General features: G+C 35.6%; 1 protein-coding gene across 1 annotated transcript in view; it reads left to right on the top strand.

Moving 5' to 3' along the window:
* PIK3C2A (phosphatidylinositol-4-phosphate 3-kinase, catalytic subunit type 2 alpha) overlaps positions 1 to 19,447 on the top strand; it is a 67,676-nt gene that overhangs the window by 44,460 nt on the left and 3,769 nt on the right. The window contains exons 17-31 of the mRNA XM_005883309.2: positions 488 to 582; positions 917 to 1,097; positions 2,919 to 3,023; positions 5,120 to 5,212; positions 6,030 to 6,159; positions 8,515 to 8,651; positions 11,427 to 11,596; positions 12,152 to 12,308; positions 12,982 to 13,091; positions 14,744 to 14,951; positions 16,102 to 16,226; positions 17,378 to 17,495; positions 17,581 to 17,653; positions 17,992 to 18,101; positions 18,189 to 18,314. Of these exons, the coding sequence (XP_005883371.1) occupies positions 488 to 582; positions 917 to 1,097; positions 2,919 to 3,023; positions 5,120 to 5,212; positions 6,030 to 6,159; positions 8,515 to 8,651; positions 11,427 to 11,596; positions 12,152 to 12,308; positions 12,982 to 13,091; positions 14,744 to 14,951; positions 16,102 to 16,226; positions 17,378 to 17,495; positions 17,581 to 17,653; positions 17,992 to 18,101; positions 18,189 to 18,314 (1,938 nt within the window). The remainder of the gene's footprint in view (positions 1 to 487; positions 583 to 916; positions 1,098 to 2,918; positions 3,024 to 5,119; positions 5,213 to 6,029; positions 6,160 to 8,514; positions 8,652 to 11,426; positions 11,597 to 12,151; positions 12,309 to 12,981; positions 13,092 to 14,743; positions 14,952 to 16,101; positions 16,227 to 17,377; positions 17,496 to 17,580; positions 17,654 to 17,991; positions 18,102 to 18,188; positions 18,315 to 19,447) is intronic.

The raw sequence follows: 19,447 nt of genomic DNA, 5'->3' as shown, positions 1-19,447 counted from the left end.
TATGTATTTTTTTTAATAAGTTTTTGATTTTTAAGGAAAGAAAGGAAAGGAAGAGAGAAAGAAACATCAACTGGCTGCCTCCTGCATGCCCCCTACTGGGAATCAAGCCTGCAACCTGGTCATGCTCCCTGACCAGGAATTGAACCCGTGCATAAGATGGTTTTCAGTCCACTGAACCACACCGGCCTGGCTGTACCTGGATTTTTAATTGTTTGACTTTTTAAGATTCTCAGAACAAATTAGACTTAAACTTTTCTTTTCTTTTTCTTTCCTGGCCATTTAAATATAGCTAATGAAAGTAATTCCCAGGTCTATACTTTTCTGCTTGATTTTATTAATTTAGCCTAAGTTAATTTATGTTTCATTTTTATCAGTATCATCTTTCATCAACAAGAATAAACTTTATATAATTTCTTTTTTGATAATTTTATCCTAACAGTGTAGTATGGGTTTGACCACTAGTAATTCTTATTTTTTTTATGTGTAGGCTTTGAAATATGAAATTTATTTGAACAGTTCATTAGTACGCTTCCTTCTGTCCAGGGCATTGGGAAATATACAGATTGCACACAATTTATACTGGTAAGATTTACGTTTTCTTTAGTACTTTATTTCCACTCCTAGTATTTATACTCTGATAGTCTAAATAGTATGGCCAGATCACTTACTATGGATACTAGATGTATTATAAAGGCATTATTATAAAGAAGCTTATGTTCTTAGAAATAAAACAACAAAAACCAAACTCTCTATTATAAAGATATTTGGCATGTTAGAGCTCTATGATAATGAATGAATTTTTACTTATATGGCTTAAAATAAATTTCTAGATAACTAAAATTGAACCTGTTGAATTGATTTTTGAGAGATGTTCATCCAGTTTTCAGAAGTGGCTGACAAATATTTGCTCTGTTAGGCTCCTCAAGGATGCCCTGCATGATGCACAGTTTGGCGCCCGATATGAACATGTTTTGAGTGCTCTCCTCTCAGTAGGAGGAAAAGGACTCAGAGAAGAACTCTTGAAGCAGACAAAACTTGTACAGCTTTTAGGAGGAGTAGCAGAAAAAGTAAAGCAGGCTAGTGGATCAGCCAGACAGGTATGTACCCATAAGAGGGAACATAAATATTCTGATATTAAAGGATCTTTCCATGCTGATAAGTGAAGTTGTCATTCTTTGTCAGTAAACATTCAGTAGAACTCTTAACTTCACCTATGCTCTTCGGGGCAGATGAGTTTAAAGGTTGTTTAAAATCTTTAGGAAAAGATTTCACAACCTAAATAAGAAAATCAGTGCTTTTTAATTCCCATGCTTATTAATTCCTTTCTTGTTAAAATTGTTCTTTTGAGTTTTTCCAATTATTTTGCTTTTTAACTTTTGTAACTGTAAAAATAATGAAACTATGACTGGGTGCCAATGTTTAAAAAATCCAAATAATGAAGAAGTTTATAGAATAAAAAAATTAAGACTTTTTCAGATTTATTTTCTCCTTGTAGTTATCTATTTTTCAGTTTGCTGTGTTTCCTTCTTGATCATTTTTTTTTATTTACACATATATACACTTAAGTATATATAAAATTTGGGGGAGGGTTAAAAACATTTTTACAAAAATATGTGTATATGTTGTTGTTGTGAATTTTGCATAACATAAAATTCACTATTTAACCATTTTAAAGTGTGATTCATTGACTTTTAGTACATTCTCAGTGTTGTACAATCACCAACACAATCTGGTTCCAGGACATTTTCATGTACCCACTGACCACTCACTCCTCATATGGCATGAGATAAGGGTCCAACTTCATTCTTTTACATGTGGTTATCCAGTTGTCCTAGCACCATTTGTTAAAAAGACTATTCTTTTTCCATTGAATGAGCTCAGCATACTTTTGAAAATCAGTTGACCATAGGTAAATGGGTTTAATTCTGAACTCTCGATTTTGGTCCACTGTTTTCATTACTGTAGCTTTGTCATATGTTTTGAAATCAGAAAATATGAGTTCTCCAACTTTGTTCTTTTTCAAGATTGTTTTAGCTCTTTGGAAGTCTGTAGCAATTCTTTAGGATCAATTTGTCTATTTCCGCAAAAAAGCAGAATTTTGATAAGGATTGTGTTGAATCTGTAGATTGATTTGGGAAATACTGCAATCTTAGTTTCAGTTCATGAATATGGGATGTCTTTCCATTTATTTAGATTTTTAATTTCTTTCAGCAATTATACGTTTTTTGTGAATTGCTTTTTTTACTTTATGTTGGAGAATTCATGTCAGTACATAAATAGTTGCATTTCATGTTTCTTAATGGGTACATAATATTACAAGGTAACTGTAGCATAAATTATGAACCATTAATTCCTCTTTGTAGATTGTTTATATATTTTCTTTTTTTAAACAGTCCTACAATGCACTTTAGTGTGTAAGTTTTTGCCCTTTGCTAGTATTTCTTTATAGGATATTCCTACAGGTAAAATAACTATAGTTAAGAGCTTTGTATATTTTAAGTTATAATAATTCCTATTAGATTATTGTACCAAAAATTTATATAAATATATAGGCTGGTATACACCTCCCCTCCCCACCAGTATATTATGAAAGTATCTGTTTCCCACCCTATTGCCAGCACTGGATATTATCTTAAAATTTTTGTCTTATGAAAATTATATCTCCCTTTTGTTTAATTTCTGTTCATTTGGCTATTAGTGAGTTTTAACTAATATGTTAAATATGAAAATACGCACTTTCCTTCCTATGTTTATAGCCTTTGCCCATTCTAATTTTATTTTTATAGTAAAAATTAACCCTCTTTAGTAATGTTTGACAAATGGGCATTTTAAAAATTAGGTCTGCTTCTTAATTTTGTTGTCTTAAAAATAGGACTTCATTTTCATTATGTACTTACAGTATCAATCTCTTTTCCTAGGTTGTCCTCCACAGGAGTATGGAACGAGTACAGTCCTTTTTTCTAAGAAATAAATGTCGTCTCCCTCTCAATCCAAGTCTTGTGGCAAAAGAATTAAATATTAAGGTAACAAATAAAATACTTATAAGTTCATATTACATTTCAAAATACTATATAGGAAGAAGAGAAATGGGCAGGTATGCTTAAAGCAAATGAGTATAAAACCTGCATAGATTGGTTATAAGTATTAGTGGATTTCTGTGATATAAGATCCATATTTATGTCAGTACATTTTTACTAATCATTCCTGAAAGAAATTAGTGTAAAATTATTTACTACCTCAAATTACATTATTTTTTTTACAGTTGTATAATAGCTACATGAGAGGCATATGTTGTAATTCCAATGATAAAACTACCCACTCACAGATAGGCAATTTTTTCCTTTCCTTGTGAGTAGCCAGATAAACTCTTCCTGTATTTATAGCACTCTTTATTATTTTAAAAACCCATTTTATTTTTTTAAAGTATGTTTTTATTAATTTTTAGCGGGGGGTGGGGGGGGGAGGGGAGGGAGAGGGAGAGGAAAGAGAAACATCGATGGGTTGCCTCCTGCATGCCCCCTACTAGGAATCAAGCCTGCAATCCAAGTATGTGCCCTGACCAGGAATCGAACCAGAGACCTCTCAGTACATAAGACAGTGCTCAACCAACTGAGCCACATAGGCAAGGGCTTTATAGCACTTTCTAGAGCCATCAAAAAATAGTTCAGTAAGCCCAGGTCAGTGTGGTTCAGTTGGTGGTTGAGCGTCTTCCCGTGTACCAAAGGTAGCCAGTTCAATTCCTGGTCAGGGCACATGCCCAGGTTGCAGGTTCGATCCCCAGTAGAGGGCCTTCAGAAGGCAGCCCATTGATATTTCTCTCTCTCCCTCTCTCTAAAATCAAGAATAACATATATTTTTTTAAAAAATTAAGTAAAGTTCAGTGGTCGTCAAAATTGAGTAATTGTATTTTGAACGGGGCTAATAGTAATACAAATAGTGGGTTTTTCTCTACCATGAGTTCAGCAAAAGCAACCAATTAATTCATTCATTAGAGTTTGTGGTTTTGAAAGGCCAGGGTACAGCTATCCTTAAGTTTCAGATTTGAATTTTTTTGTTTTAGTTGACATGGCTACTCTTCATTGAAATTTAACAGTGGATGCCTGACTTGTATATTATGTCATTTGGGGACAGAATGATTATATTTTCCCCTTTGGTTTTGTTTTATTGTTTACCTTTAAGTTGGTCTCACTGTCTTTTTTTTTTAAGATATATTTTTACTAGAGGCCAGGTGCACAGATTTGTGCACCGGTGGGGTTCCTCAGCCTGGCCTGCAGAGATATAGCCAAAACTGGCTTTCTGACATCCCTCAAGGGGTCCCGGATTGTGAGAGAGCACAAGCCTGACCAAGGGACCACACCGGTGCACGATTGGGGCCAGGGAGGGACCATGGGAGGGCTCCAGGGGATGTCTGGCCCATCTCGCCCAGTCCCAATTGGCCGGACCCCAGCAGCAAGCTAACCTACCGGTTGGAGCGTCTGCCCCCTGGTGGTCAGTGTGCATCATAGCAACTGGTCTACCGGTCAAACGAGTGGTCTGACACTTAGCATATTAGGCTTTTATTATATAGGATTGATTTCAGAGAGGGAGAGGGAGAGAGAGATAGAAACAAACTTTTAAAGTTTGTTTTAATAAGTTTAAGTTTTTGTCTTAAGTTATTATTATTTTTAATCCTCACCCGAGGATATGTTGAGAGAGAGAGAGAGAGAGAGAGAGAGAGAGAGAGATGAGAGAGAAACATGGATTGGTTGCCTCCTGCACCCCGGACCCACAACCTAGGTATGTGTCCTGGCTAGGTATTGATCTTATAACCTTTTGGTATATGGGAGGATGTTCCAACCGAGCCCATGCCAAGGGCTGTCTCAAGTTTTTAAGATTTTGCTTCTCTGCCCAAAAAGTAGTAGATGATCTTTTACTCATATATGCTATGTTTAAGTTTCAGAAAGTATTTTTATATGCCTCTTATCTGCCAGATTATCTAAAAAGCAAGTCTCCTGTGTTACTTCATTTGCCATAATTCAGAGAAACAAGTGAAAGAAGAAATGCCTAGGGCAAAAATAAATCTTATACCCATTTTTATTCCAGTGTTATATTTCTAATACTTAATGTGTTGTATTTGTAGTCGTGTTCCTTCTTCAGCTCTAATGCTGTGCCCTTAAAGGTCACAATGGTGAATACTGATCCAATGGGGGAAGAAATTAATGTCATGTTTAAGGTGAGCAAAGTAAGATTCCTTTATTTTTAAATGGCAATTTAAAAATTCTTTTATCAAATTCCTTTTCCAGAATTATAAAAGTAATTTTGTTTATTTAATATTTAATTAAATTGAATAAGTATGTGAAAGGTTGTCACTAACATAAACTGTTCCCAAACAGATTTGGGAATAAATGCAACTGTGGGCTAGAGCTGCTGCCATGCTGGTTGAGCACATCATAATTCCCGGCAGTGCCTTTCACACAGACTATGTGAATGGTACCCCCTAAAGTTGTGTAGTGCGAAACTGCAGCATCATGAGCAGCCGGGCATGTGCCCCTCGCCAGAATTGAACCTGGGACCCTTCAGTCCACAGGCCGACACTCTATCCACTGTGCCAAACCAGCTAGGGCCATATTACTCTTTTTAAAAATTGAATATAATTCACGAACCATAAAACCCAACCTTTGAAGTATACAGTTAGGAAACTTAGACATGAAGAAGTTAAGTAACTGTCTCTAGAATGCTGCAGAAAAATTAAAAGGCAGTTATGTTAATCTCATTCTTTTTAAAAAAATAATTCTTTATTGTTGAAAGTTGTTGAAAGTATTGCATATGTCCCCTTTCTCCCCCATTGGCCCCTTCTAGCCCTCCCCCACCCCCACCTCAGGCCTTCACCACCCTATCATCTGTGTCCATGGGTTATGCATATATGCATACAAGGTCTTTGGTTGATGTTAATCTCATTCTTCACTCTTTTCACTATTCTCCTCTCCTCCTCTATAGTATGTGAGTTTTTTGGAAAGGTACAAGTTTCATTTTGTTTTCTTGATTTTAAGGTTGGTGAAGATCTTCGGCAGGATATGTTAGCTTTACAGATGATAAAGATTATGGACAAAATCTGGCTTAAAGAAGGACTAGATCTGAGGATGGTGATTTTCAAATGTCTCTCAACAGGCAGAGATCGAGGTAAACTTGTTAGCTGTGTCCTGGTGTTGTGTTTTTTTCTCTTTTTTTCTTCTTGAACTTAGCTCAGTGTACCTGCCCTAAGGATTCTGATGCTGGTGCACTATGATCTCAGTTATTTCTTACTTTAATTTAGTGTTGTTTTATTGATTCATTTGCTCATGATTAAATAATTCAGTGAGTAGCTCTAATAAATGCTATGCAGTAACCAGAGGTGTTTATTCATTGACCCAACAACAACTTTATGGTCTTTAGCTTTGACATATAATTAAGGCCATCTCTAAGATAAGCCAACTTTTATTTCATTACTGCAAAATGAAATAATGGTTACAAAGTATTTTTCTACTAAGAACAAACTTCATCTTATTATTTATTGAATACTTTTTTCCTTTCCACATATATTAAGTGTGAATAATAATGGTACTACACTCATAGAAACATTGTGATAATTAAATGAGATAATGAATGTAAAATGCCCTAGTATCTGATGCATATTAGATGCTCAATAAATCACAGCCATTATCATTATTCTTATTCAACAAATGTTTGTTGTGGATCTACCATCTGCAGAATGCTAATGGCAGGTAGTGCTTATATTTTAGAGGGAAGCAATTGAAGACATATGCAAGTAATTAGAAAATGCTTTAGTAAGCTAAAAGCTCTAAGAATAATTACAAAGGCAATGCTGTGGGTTTTAAAGGAGAGAAAGATCACCTGTGGTTAGTGGAAATGAAAAATGCTTTACAGATTCTAATCATAGCCACTAGGAAGTCACTTGAAAGATTATCTTATTTAATCATCTTTCTAATATTGGCCATTCAGTTTATGCTTAAATGCCTATAGTGAAGGGAATTCACTGTATTTCAAGTTAGTCCATTATGTCGTGGATAGCTCTCATAGCTGTAAAGTTCTTTCTTGTATTCAGATGAATAGGAACTGAGTCCTGGTTTTCTCTAACCCAGTTCCAGTTCTATTCATTGGCTATCATGTAATGTCTAATCCTCCTTGGTGATGACCTGTTGTGATCCTGAGTTTCGAGTTCTTCAGCGATTTGTCATATGTGACTTTAAAGTACTTTATCACCTTATTTTCTTTGTAAAGGGCTCAAGTGATTGAATTATAGTCTCTAAGAATGTCACCTGGATTTTGTAGATTGCTGAACGGAGGGCAAATTGTCACATAAATGGAGCTTATTAATTAAGACCATTGTGCAAGCTCCTGCTAAACCATGATTTTGTAGATTGCTGAACGGAGGGCAAATTGTCACAAAAATGGAGCTTATTAAGACCATTGTGCCAGCTCCTGCTAAACCACGTCTTAGCTATTCTGTACTTGTACATTTTGATTCTTAGACCCAAGTGTGGGACAGTCACTATTAACTTTTTTATTATATTTTATCTATTACTTTTTAGCCTGTTGGTTCTTTTTAAAATCTGAGTTTTGTTATCTGTCATTGAACCTCTTAGCTTGTGTTATGAATGGATTTGAAGAACAGATACTTTGTTGCTTTTGCTAAGTCATTCAAAAACATGTTTACTAAGAAAGGGCCAAGCACCAACCCTGTGGCAGAGTCACTAGAGATCTCCCTTCAAGTGATTGCTCAATCTGTGGGTATTATATTTTATTTGGTTACTCATCGATTTCATTGTGGCATCAACCACTCCACATTTCACCATTTTATCCATGAGGGCCACATGAGAGCCTTGTAACTTTCCCCCTTCAGGTTAGGATGTACAAATTTTATCTTGTCAAAAAGGAAATCCAGTAAATTTAAGAATTCTTGCTGTTTGTTTTTCCTATGCCTTGTAAGACGGAAGTTTTATCAAGTAAGATTCCTCAACAATAGCCTACCATCTTATTAGTTTTTCTGTCACACACTTATTGCATATAGTTGAACCTCTTTCTTTTTATGGAATTCCATGTAACTTTGGAGACAATCAGATTTTTCTTATTTTTTATGTTGTTTCTAACTAATGATTGAGTGCTTACTTTGTGTCCTGCTCTGTGCTAAGCTTTTTAAATATATGTGTGGTGTGTGTGTGTGTGTGTGTGTGTGTGTGTGTGTACGTACACATACATGTGTTCATTTTAAACAGAGGGGAGAAGGGAGGTGGGGAGAGATAGAGAGAAAAGCATCGATGTGAAAGAGGATCACCAATCAGCTGTCTCCTGCATGCCCAGGGATTGAGCCTTCAACCTGGGCATGTGCCCTCACTGGGAATCAAACTGGCAACCTTTCGCTGCATGGGACGATGCCCAACCAACTGAGCCACACCAGCCAGAGCTGAAAACTATAAATATTTTAAAGGCTTACTTTTGGAAGATATTTTCACATAGCTTAATGTTTTGTTGTTTAAGGCATGGTGGAGCTGGTTCCTGCTTCAGATACCCTCAGGAAAATCCAGGTGGAATATGGTGTGACTGGATCCTTTAAAGATAAACCGCTTGCAGAGTGGCTGAGGAAATACAATCCCTCTGAAGAGGAATATGAAAAGGTGATTAGCTTGTCTCCTTATTCTAAATAGTTTTGTTAAGAATGTATTACATGGGTCTTCAATGCTTTTCTTTTTCAGCTCTGGTGTCAGCCATTTAGTCTAAGTTATGAAAACAGTATATTTCTCCAAGTAAAGAGAAGAATAGAAAAACAGAATGCATTTAATGGCAGGAATCTGAGTGAAACCAATGCTAAATTACCCAAAAAACTTTCCAAACATGTATTTAGAGGGCAGTAAAACAGCTATTTTTATAATCCAAAATGTTGTATTTCACAGAGGTCTTGGGAAAAGTTATGGAAATGAGTAGAGTGGCTGCATCATGTGGTCATTAAGAACAAGATTATGGGTCAGACTTTCTGGCTTGAATTCAGGTCCCAAGTCACTCACCAGCTATATAGCCTCGGGCATATTATTTAACCCGTTTGTGCCTCAGTGACATCAGCTATACAATGTTACAGTATTATATTTTCATGGTATTATAGTATATATTGTGGCTGTAATAAAATACTATAGGTTATTATGATAACTAAATAAATTGAGATATATAAAGTGTTAATAGACTACATTCTATAACTATAGCTATTATTGGAGGCATCAATTTTTTTAGTATGCATTTGTTTTACGTAAGAGGAAAGGGAAATCTCTTAGGACATAAGGCCTGTAATGATCCTAAATTGGCTGAAGGAAGACTCAAGAATACTTTCAATGGTGGTGTAAGAAGATCCCAGTTAATGTCATTTGCCTGCCTAGTTTATGTCAAATAATTACTATGTCACATTTGCAGATAGATATGTACAAATGTTATCTGTTGACTAAGAAAATAAAGTAGAGGAATTTGGTTGGTCTTTGTAGGAGATGTGCGGGAGGCAGCTGATCGATGTTTCTCTCTCATCGATGTTTCTAACTCTCTATCTCTCTCCCTTCCTCTCTGTAAAAAATCAATAAAATATTTAAAAAATAAAAATAAAAAAAAATAAAATGTCTAAAAACACTTCCTTTTCTTTATGGTTTGGGGAAAGCAGTGCAGCAGATGCCAATACTTGTTTATAGTAGTGCTGGTTTTTTGTGTGATTCTGGGTAAGTTGTTTGACACAAAATAATGGTCAAGTAACATACACTGAGTGCCTTTTATGCATTTGGCTCTTTTATTTGGGGAATATAATATAGTGGAGTCACATTGCCTGAGTTTGAATCTTGGCTCTGCCACTTAACAATTATATGACCTTGGGTAAATAACGTCTCTGTGTTTCAGTTTCATATGTAAAAAGGCAATAATAGGCCCTAACTGGTTTGGCTCAGTGGATAGAGCATCGGCCTGTGGACTGAAGGATCCCAGGTTTGATTCCAGTCAAGGGCATGTACCTTGGTTTTGGGCACGTCCCCAGTAGGGGGTGTCAGGAGGCAGCTGATTGATGTTTCTAACTGTCTATCCCTCTCCCTTCCTCTCTGTAAAATAGATATTTTTTAAAAAAGGCAATAATAGAACCTACATTATTGGCTTGTTATGAGGTTTTAAATGAATTACTGTACACATCCATCCATCCATACATACACATACGCACACATACACTGTTAGTGTGGTGGGGATAATAGAACCTACATTATTGGCTTGTTATGAGGTTTTACTGTACACATCCATCCATACATACATACACATATGCACACATATACTGTTAGTGTGGTGGGGGGAGAAAGAGAGAGTAGTGCAGTACCTGGTTTGTGATAAGTGCTATGTAAACATTTGCTATTATCATCACCATCAGTAATGATTTCTGGGGGTTTATGGAATAAAATTAACCACATGGCCCTGGCCTGTATTGCTCAATGGTTAGAGTGCTGGCCTGTGCACTGGAGGGTCTCTGGCTCAATTCCTGGTCAAGGGCATGTACCTGGCTTGCAGGTTTGATCCCTAGCACTGGTCGGGGCATGTGCGAGAAGCAACCAATCAATCTCTCTCTTTCTCTCTCTCCCTCCTTCTCTTCCTCCCTCCCTCCCTTCCTTCCTTCACCCCCTTCCACTCTCTAAAAATCAATGGAAAAAATATCCTCGGGTGAGGATTAACAACAAAAAATTAGCCACATGGATATGTAGAACCAAATGACTGCTTCATTCAGAAATGTTGAGTGAGAATAAACTAAATGCACATGCTTTAGATTAAAATATTCATTGTATGCATCTTGCTATATCCTGTATGATATTATGTTAGTAATTTAAACCCAGAACAGGCAGGACTAGTGTCCAGCTTTAAGAATATAACAGATGACACATAAAAAGTCACCAACTGGGCAACCAAATACATTAATTATATTATTGGATGTTTAAAGATAAAAGCTAACTCTCTTTACACATGCCCTCCCTAGAAACACCCCCCTCAAAAAAACCAAAACAGAAACATATTCTTTTGTTCGGATTAACCTTGTCTCAGTGTTACCACCTGTGGAAAGCAGCAGAGCCTGTGAGGAGCAGGGTTCCACAAACACGATGCTTAAAAGATGTTCAAAGGCAGTGCATATCCCTCAGGTCCTGGTGACATCTCTGCTTGTGAAAGGGCAGAGCTTGAGAGCAGGGGCAATAATCACCTTTAGAAGGGTGTTTCTGTTTTTGAATTTTGAAAAGATTGGCCTTTTTTTGAACCATAATTCAACTTATCGGCTGTTTAGAATGTGGATTACAACAGTGATTTCAGAGAGGGATGAATTACATTAATCTTTAATCTTTGTAACCTTGCTTCCTTTAAAAATAATTTTTTCCTAAAATTTTATATCTTTATTATAGGCTTCTGAGAATTTTATCTATTCTTGTGCTGGATGCTGTGTGGCCACCTATGTTTTAGGAATCTGTGATCGACACAATGACAATATAATGCTTCGAAGCACAGGACACATGTTTCACATTGATTTTGGGAAGTTTTTGGGCCATGCACAGATGTTTGGTAGTTTCAAAAGGTACTAATACTGTAATTGTTATTGCTGAGAAAAAGAGAGGCACTTCTAATTTCACAAATTAATGTCCCAAGCCTTCCCCTTTTTTGCTATTCTTTGTCTTGTAGCTGTTTTTGAGCAAAACGGGGGTTGAAAAAGCCCTAGGAGATGACATAAGAGTGAGTGTATAACCTTTGCTGAAATGAATTAGGTATATTTAATTTTGACTAGCTAGTGGTACCTAATTGGAAATGTTCCCATTTGTATCATGTCAATGAGTACAGTTTTTCTCTCTGTATGTTTTGTAACTATAACTATGTTTGATTTCTAAGTGTGTGGATTTATAAATATCACCTTGGGAAAGATTTCATATATAATTTCTATCTAAGTGATGAGATTAGATTTTTACTTTCCTGAAAATGAGAATTTTTAAGAATTAAGGAAATTCAAAACGGTCTTATACCAAGTTTGGAAATTGCTATGGCTCAGATAGCTTAGTTCAATAACCATGTAATAGCAATAACACTACTTGACTATCTTCTGTAAATAACACTTTGTATGTACTTTCCTTTTAAATAGGGATCGGGCTCCTTTTGTGCTGACCTCTGATATGGCATATGTCATTAATGGAGGTGAAAAGCCCACCATTCGTTTCCAGTTATTTGTGGACCTCTGCTGTCAGGCCTACAATTTGATAAGAAAGCAGACAAACCTCTTTCTTAACCTCCTGTCACTGGTAATTGTTCTTTATAAGCATTTAACTACTTTTATATTAATGCTTCTGTATTTTCGTAACTACAAAAAGGATATTGTGATTTTGGAGTAAAATTTACTATAGTCTCAAATGTCAGATATATTATTACCAGCATATTCAAAAATTGCTACAGTGTGAAATATGCCAGACACCATTTTTTAGAAAATATGTTTTAAAAAGTCACAGGTTACCCTGCGAGTGAGGAGTAATAGTAACTGAAAGGGACCGTGAGGTCGTCTGGGATGCCGGTAGATGTATTGTGTCTTAATCTGGGGGTGTTCAGATTGTGAACATTCATTAAGATGTACATTTAAGGTTTCTGTACTTTTCTGGAAATATGTTAAGTAAAACAAACCAAAAATACCACTATGATTATTGTGACTGAAATTAATATAAAAAGAGTACTACATAAAATTGTCTGGATTTTACAATTTATATTCCATAAACTGACTTTGTGAATTCCAACAATTAACTTCATTTTCCTCAATTTTTTTCATTAATAAGAGACTCGCTTAAGTTTTAAAACATAAACTCCCCAAAACTGTGATCATTTTTGTTTACTTTAGTTCTGATTACCTGGATAGCTTTTAGGGAAGAATGGGGAACAGACTTTTAAAAAAATTAACTCACAGACTTTTTTTTCCCCTTTCTATAGATGATTCCCTCAGGGTTACCAGAACTTACAAGTATTCAAGATTTGAAATATGTTAGAGATGCACTTCAGCCCCAAACTACAGATGCAGAAGCTACAATTTTCTTTACTAGGTAATTCATGCTTAAGTATAGTAGAGAAGGCACACAGGTTAGCTTTGATTTGTTTTCCTTAGTATAAACAAGTGCTATATATCAAAATTCTGGGTTACAGGAGAAAAATTGATTCACAGTATTAGCAAATAGTAGGTTGTCAAGTTTATTTACTGAATAAGCATAAAGGATTTGCAACATTAAAAAATAAACTTATTTCTCTCAAGGCATGATCTCAAGTTTTATTTAGTATATGATTTCAATTATAAAAATCCTATTTATGAACTATTTCTGTGAAGCATATTTTCTACAATGCCAAATACAAGGTGTTTTTTCTAATCGGTTTTTGAGGATTCTGCCATAACAATTTTTATGGATATCATAAGTGCTTAAAACAGCATCCTCTGCAACACTGCTGTAGTAAATTGTTATGATATGATGTAGCACTTGAAACATATATACCAATGATTGCATTTGAACTTGTCATTATTGCTATGAAGACAAATATGTTCTGAATGTCTGGTGACCAGGTTGGTCAGTTCTCTCCTTGTTCTCTTGCCTTCTTCCTCTCATTGAAGAAGAGGTAGAAAACACTGTACTAGACTTCCTTTGTCTCAAGAGTCTGGGCTGAATTGAATTGAAGGAAGCTGACTTTTGTATAGCCTTCCAAACTAATCCTGGTAATTTAGGTATTGATGAGTTTTGTTTTTTAAAGAGATTCGTAGGCTCCTCTGGGTAAGGCTGTAAAGCAGGCATATATTAGTCTGCTTGATCTGCTATGGCAAAATACCATAGGTGAGGTAGCTTAAACAACAGAAATTTATTTTCTCATAGTTCTGGAGGCTAGGAAGTCCAAGATCCAGGTGTCAGCTGATTTGCTTCATGGTGAGGGCTCTAGCTTGCAGACTACTATATCATCACTGTTTTCTCATGAAAGAGGGAGATAGAGCAAGATAAGAAAGCCTGTGCTTTCTTATCTCTTATGAGAAGAATAATCCTATTGTTTCAGGGCTCTACCTTTAACCTTAATTTCTAACTCCATAAAGGCCATACCCATTGAGGCTTGAACACATGAATTTTGGGAGACACAAATGTTTAGTCCATAGCAAGGCAAACATCTTTGTGTGAGGTTTTTTTCACTTCCCTATTGAATCCTTTTTCTCTTTCTGGATTCCTTTATCCTGGTTCTGAAACTTCTTTTTCCTTTGCTTGCCTACAGTGTTTTATCCAGGCCTGCCTTCCTAATTGATTCTCACCAAACTCCCCATTCTGTCGAGACTTCTTTTCCCGATTGAGGGAAGTCGTCGCTGTCCTGATTTATTACAAGGGACTAAAATAATAAAACCATCTTTTGGCATTATACCAGTCATCTTCTATCGCTAAAAGCCTTTAATTAGTATTGGACCCCAGAGGGCTCAAGAAATAAAAGCATCATTTCTTGGACACAATGGGATTGAATGGCATAGAGACTCTTGTGCTAACATTTTTGTTGGGGTGAGATGTATTTTAATGGGTTTTTGGCTTATAGAACAAAGGGGATCTTTGACAGAGTGAGAGTCTGCTTAATATTTTTAAAGGAATGAAAATATTTTTCACCTTATATTATGTTAAAAGAATTGAGCATGTGTTCTCATGAACATTTACTGTTAACACATTTTCTGCTTATTTTGTAGGCTGATTGAATCCAGCTTGGGAAGCATTGCCACAAAGTTTAACTTCTTCATTCACAACCTTGCTCAGCTGCGTTTTTCTGGTCTTCCTTCCAATGATGAACCCATCCTTTCATTTTCACCCAAAACATACTCCTTTAGACAAGATGGTCGAATCAAGGAAGTCTCTGTTTTCACTTATCATAAGAAATACAACCCCGATAAACATTACGTAAGTTTGGTTTGATTTGTAGAGACTGGTGCCTGCATTATTATTGTCCTTTCCCACTTCTTTCATTGACTCTGCTGAAGTTTCAAGCATTTGTTCTTTTCATACTTCTTTCTTCCACGGATGGTCCAAAAATAAATAAATGTACTTGGGGCTTCCCTAATTGTTTTTTGGTATTTATTTCTTGGTAGATTTGCTCCAAAACCATGAGGGACAAATGATATTCTTCTTTTCAGAGACAAGACTAAAAGGGTAGTGCTTTTTCTCCTTCCTTATCTTCAATTCGTTTATAATTTCAAAGGTAAAGCTTGCTCATTGTAACAAATTCAACCAATATCGAAGCATGTAAAGTAAAAGTCTAAGTTCTTATCCTACTCTTCAGGAATGATGAAATGTTATCACACACACACAGTTTGTTTTTTAAAGACAGGATCTTCAGTGTGCTTCCTCCCTAATAGTATAGCGTTATCATCATTTTTGCTGTCTTGTTCACCCTTGTGCTAATATTTTTGTTGGATAATACTTTGTAGCACTGTCGGTCTTTAAATATTTGACATATTGATAAATTTTAGAAAGCAACTTTACTATGTTAATTTTCACCTATTTTATTTATTAGTAAATTTTTGTATGTTTACTGGTCATTTTACCTTAACACCATTTACTGAGCATCTTAAATACACTAAGTTTATACATATTTCTGAATTTCTTCTGTAGCTGTATCTGGCTCTGCACCAGTATTTTGCTCTCTAAAGTACTCTGATATTATAATAGTGTCAATATCCAGTAAGTTAAGTTTTCCCTCAATCCCCAGCTGTCATAAATTTTGCTTTTTTTTTCTTATTTACTCTCAAATGAACTTATTAATATTTTTATTGAAAATGTACTATATTTATAAATTTGGGAAATAAATTTATTTTATTTAATCCTGGAAATAAAATGACTTCACTTTCCAGTTCATTTTTCTGTAAGATCACTCTTAGAATGTTGGTAGATGTGCTATAAATGAGTTTTATATTTGCTGTTTTCTATTGGGGACATATATATTTACAAGCTAAAAGCACTTGGATTATATATAATGATCAAACTCTAAATTTTCTTTCTGTCAGGAAAGGTTTTATTATGAATCTAATGTGTTTGGGTGTGATTTCTTCAGATTTATGTAGTCCGAATTTTGAGGGAAGGACAGCTTGAGCCATCATTTGTGTTCCGGACATTTGACGAATTTCAGGAACTGCACAACAAGCTCAGTATTATTTTTCCACTTTGGAAGTTACCAGGGTATGTTTCCATTCATGTACATTAATCCTTTTTTATAGAAAATAACTTATTTATTATTAAGTGTAGGTCAAAAGTTTTGTGTTAATACTTAGTAAGATACTGTGAACCATATGTGACTTATTTTCCTTTGTATCACAAGGGCCTAATACAGTACTAGATTCAAACAAGGAACTGTAAGTTTTTGATTAATGAGTTAATAAATGATTAAAATCTGAAATTGCCCTGGCCAGTGTGGCTCAATTGGTTGGGCATTGTCCTGTGCACCAAAAGGTTGCCAGTTCGATATCTGGTCAGGGCACATGCTCAGGTTGTGGGATCCCCTGCAGGAGGCAGCCAATTGACGTTTCTCTCTCTCCCTCTTCCTTCCTCTCTCTAAAAAAAAAATCAATAAAAACATATTTAAAAAAAAATCTTAAACTTAAATTTGGGGATTTTCCAGCTTTCTCTAATTATAGCGGAAGCTTTAAAATTGCTGTCTCTACCATAGTACGCAACACAAGATAATAATTTGGAATCTTGGTTTTAAAAAAACAGATTTTAAATAACTGCAGAAATAATCTATTATGATCATACTGGGCTCATGTGGATGAAAAAGAGCTGAGGCATTGAGATTGTTAGTCAGAATCTTAGTGTTTAGTTTTGTATCCGATACCTTTTGGAGACCCTCAGTTTTAATTTAGCTGAGTTTATTTCCAGGTGCAATACTAGATTCAGACATTTTTCCACTGCCACCAAAATAAGCACAGTTAAGATTATCTTGATTTGGGGCCTTTGCCATTTGTGAATTTTACTGGTCTCTACAATTGCTATGGCTGGTTAATGATTATTTTGGAGGTTAAGATCTGCATAAAATATCTCTGAATGATTAATCCTGAGAAGAAATAAGTAGAAAATAAGTTTAAAATATAGCAAATTAGAAAAACAACACACCTTTTGTACCAGGGTTCATAAAAGGATAATGGATACTTGAACTATTTCATCTCCAGTACTTTGAAGAGAAATTGCAAAATTTACTTTATAGTGGATTAAGAATCCAGTTTGTATTTAAGTATATAAAAAAGTGTATTTCTAAGTAAATATTAGACTTGATTCTATAAATACTTTCAGATGAAATAATTTAAATCCCACTTGTTACTGTTTTTCTTTTGTAGCTTTCCTAATAGGATGGTTCTAGGAAGAACCCACATAAAAGATGTAGCAGCCAAAAGAAAAATTGAGTTAAACAGTTATTTACAGAGTTTGATGAGTGCTTCAACGGATGTAGCAGAGGTGATGGTCCTAATTGAAAAATAACATACTATATTTGTGCTACGTAATATTTAAACTAATGGATCTTTTTCCTCTTCTTTCTTAGTGTGATCTTGTTTGTACCTTTTTTCACCCTCTTCTTCGTGATGAGAAAGCTGAAGGAATAGCTAAGTCTGCAGGTGAGAATATTTTTTTCTCTTTATTGATGGATCATGGCTTCCCTATGGCCCTCAAGTCTGTAACTAATCAGTGGATATGGTGGAATCACGGTGGGGTTGCAAGCTGTGGTCCAGTGTGATGAGAGGAGGTATTCTTTCTAAGCTAGTCTATTTCTAGATAAACATAATTTTCCTAATAGAATGTAATTACTAAAAAATATATATCCTGTGGCCTACCAGTGTCTTTACCCTTTGTTACTGCACATTCACATGGTCCTGGAGTTAAAGCAAAAGTTTTTTGTTGTGGCTTGAACCACTGCAGCAAGATAAAATTAAGATTAACATGTTTATATTTTCAGATGCGGGGCCCTTCAGTCCTACTCCAGGCCAAATAGGAGGATCAGTGAAATTATCTGTCTCTTACCGAAATAGTACTCTTTTCATCATGGTGATGCACATCAAAGATCTTGTGAGTGATTACAAATACTGGTGGTTGTAGAGGAAACCCATTCCTTGGTAGGAAGCATTACTGTTAAGGGAATGCTTTTCTTTGTAGGTTACTGAAGATGGGGCTGACCCAAATCCATATGTCAAAACATACCTACTTCCAGATCCCCACAAAACATCCAAACGCAAAACCAAAATTTCACGAAAAACTAGGAACCCGACATTCAATGAAATGGTAAGTTAAAATCATTTCTAAAAATTTCCTTGATTTGTTGTTTTGAGATTTTAAATTTAAAATTTTTAGGTATTGGTTGTTGTACTAGTAAAGTAAATCAGTAGCAGTCCAATGGTATTTAACAAAGTGATGCAGCCCTAGCGGATTTGGCTCAGTGGATAGAGACTCGGCCTGCGGACTGAAGGGTCCCTGTTTGATTCTGGTCAAGGGCACATGCCTGGGTTGCAACTCGATCCCCAGTAGGGGGTGTGCAGGAGGCAGGCGATCAATGATTCTCTCTCATCATTGATATTTCTATCTCTCTCTCCCTCCCTCTTCCTCTCTGAAATCAATAAAAATATATTTTAAAAACACACACACACAAAAAAAAAACCCACACAAAGTGATGCAGAACTGAACCCTCAATCATAGACCTTAGGTTTTTAAGAAGATCTTAGGGGCCATTATTCAGCTACCTTCCAGCTCGAACCCCTTCTACAACATTTTCAAAAAGGGGGGATGTTCAATCTGTGCTGAAGTACTTCCAGGCCATCCAGTTTGTTTTGGACAGCTCCAACTCCCAGATTATTTTTTATACTGAGCTGAAATCTTCCCTCCCTAGAGTTTGCACCTGTGGGTTTCAGTTGTACCTCTTGGAACCACACAGAACTATTCTTTTCCTCCTACATGGCAGCCCTCCATATAATTGAAGTTTAAATGCCCTTTCTGTTTATTCTTTTAAAATATCTTCAGTACCTTTACCTTTGCTTGGTAGGATGTAGTTTCAAAAATCATCTTCCTTCTAACTAGTTTCAGCAACCCTCTTGAAATAGAGTGCTTTAAGCTGTAGCAGGCATCAGCTAAACAATATGGAGCAGAACTGTGACTGCTCAGCTACTCATGGTCAACTTGTAAAATTCCTTATCTGTTAAAACCCACCAACTCTTAGTTAACTGCTTCTTTAGAATAAACACCATTTTATTTGTGCACATTAACATTACATCCACACAAAAATGCCTATATAGAGATTTGAAAGCAATAGTTCTGAATTTTCATCAAGTTTATGAATTTATTAAAACCTTAGACTATCCTTTCAGCCCATTAAAAGCATATAAAATGTTTGGTGAAGACCAATTCATATCATTCTCAAAAGG

This window comes from Myotis brandtii, unplaced genomic scaffold (genome assembly GCF_000412655.1).
Source record: "Myotis brandtii unplaced genomic scaffold, ASM41265v1 scaffold782, whole genome shotgun sequence".
Classification (NCBI taxonomy): Eukaryota; Metazoa; Chordata; class Mammalia; order Chiroptera; family Vespertilionidae; genus Myotis; species Myotis brandtii.
This window is presented reverse-complemented; position numbering and strand designations above follow the sequence as displayed.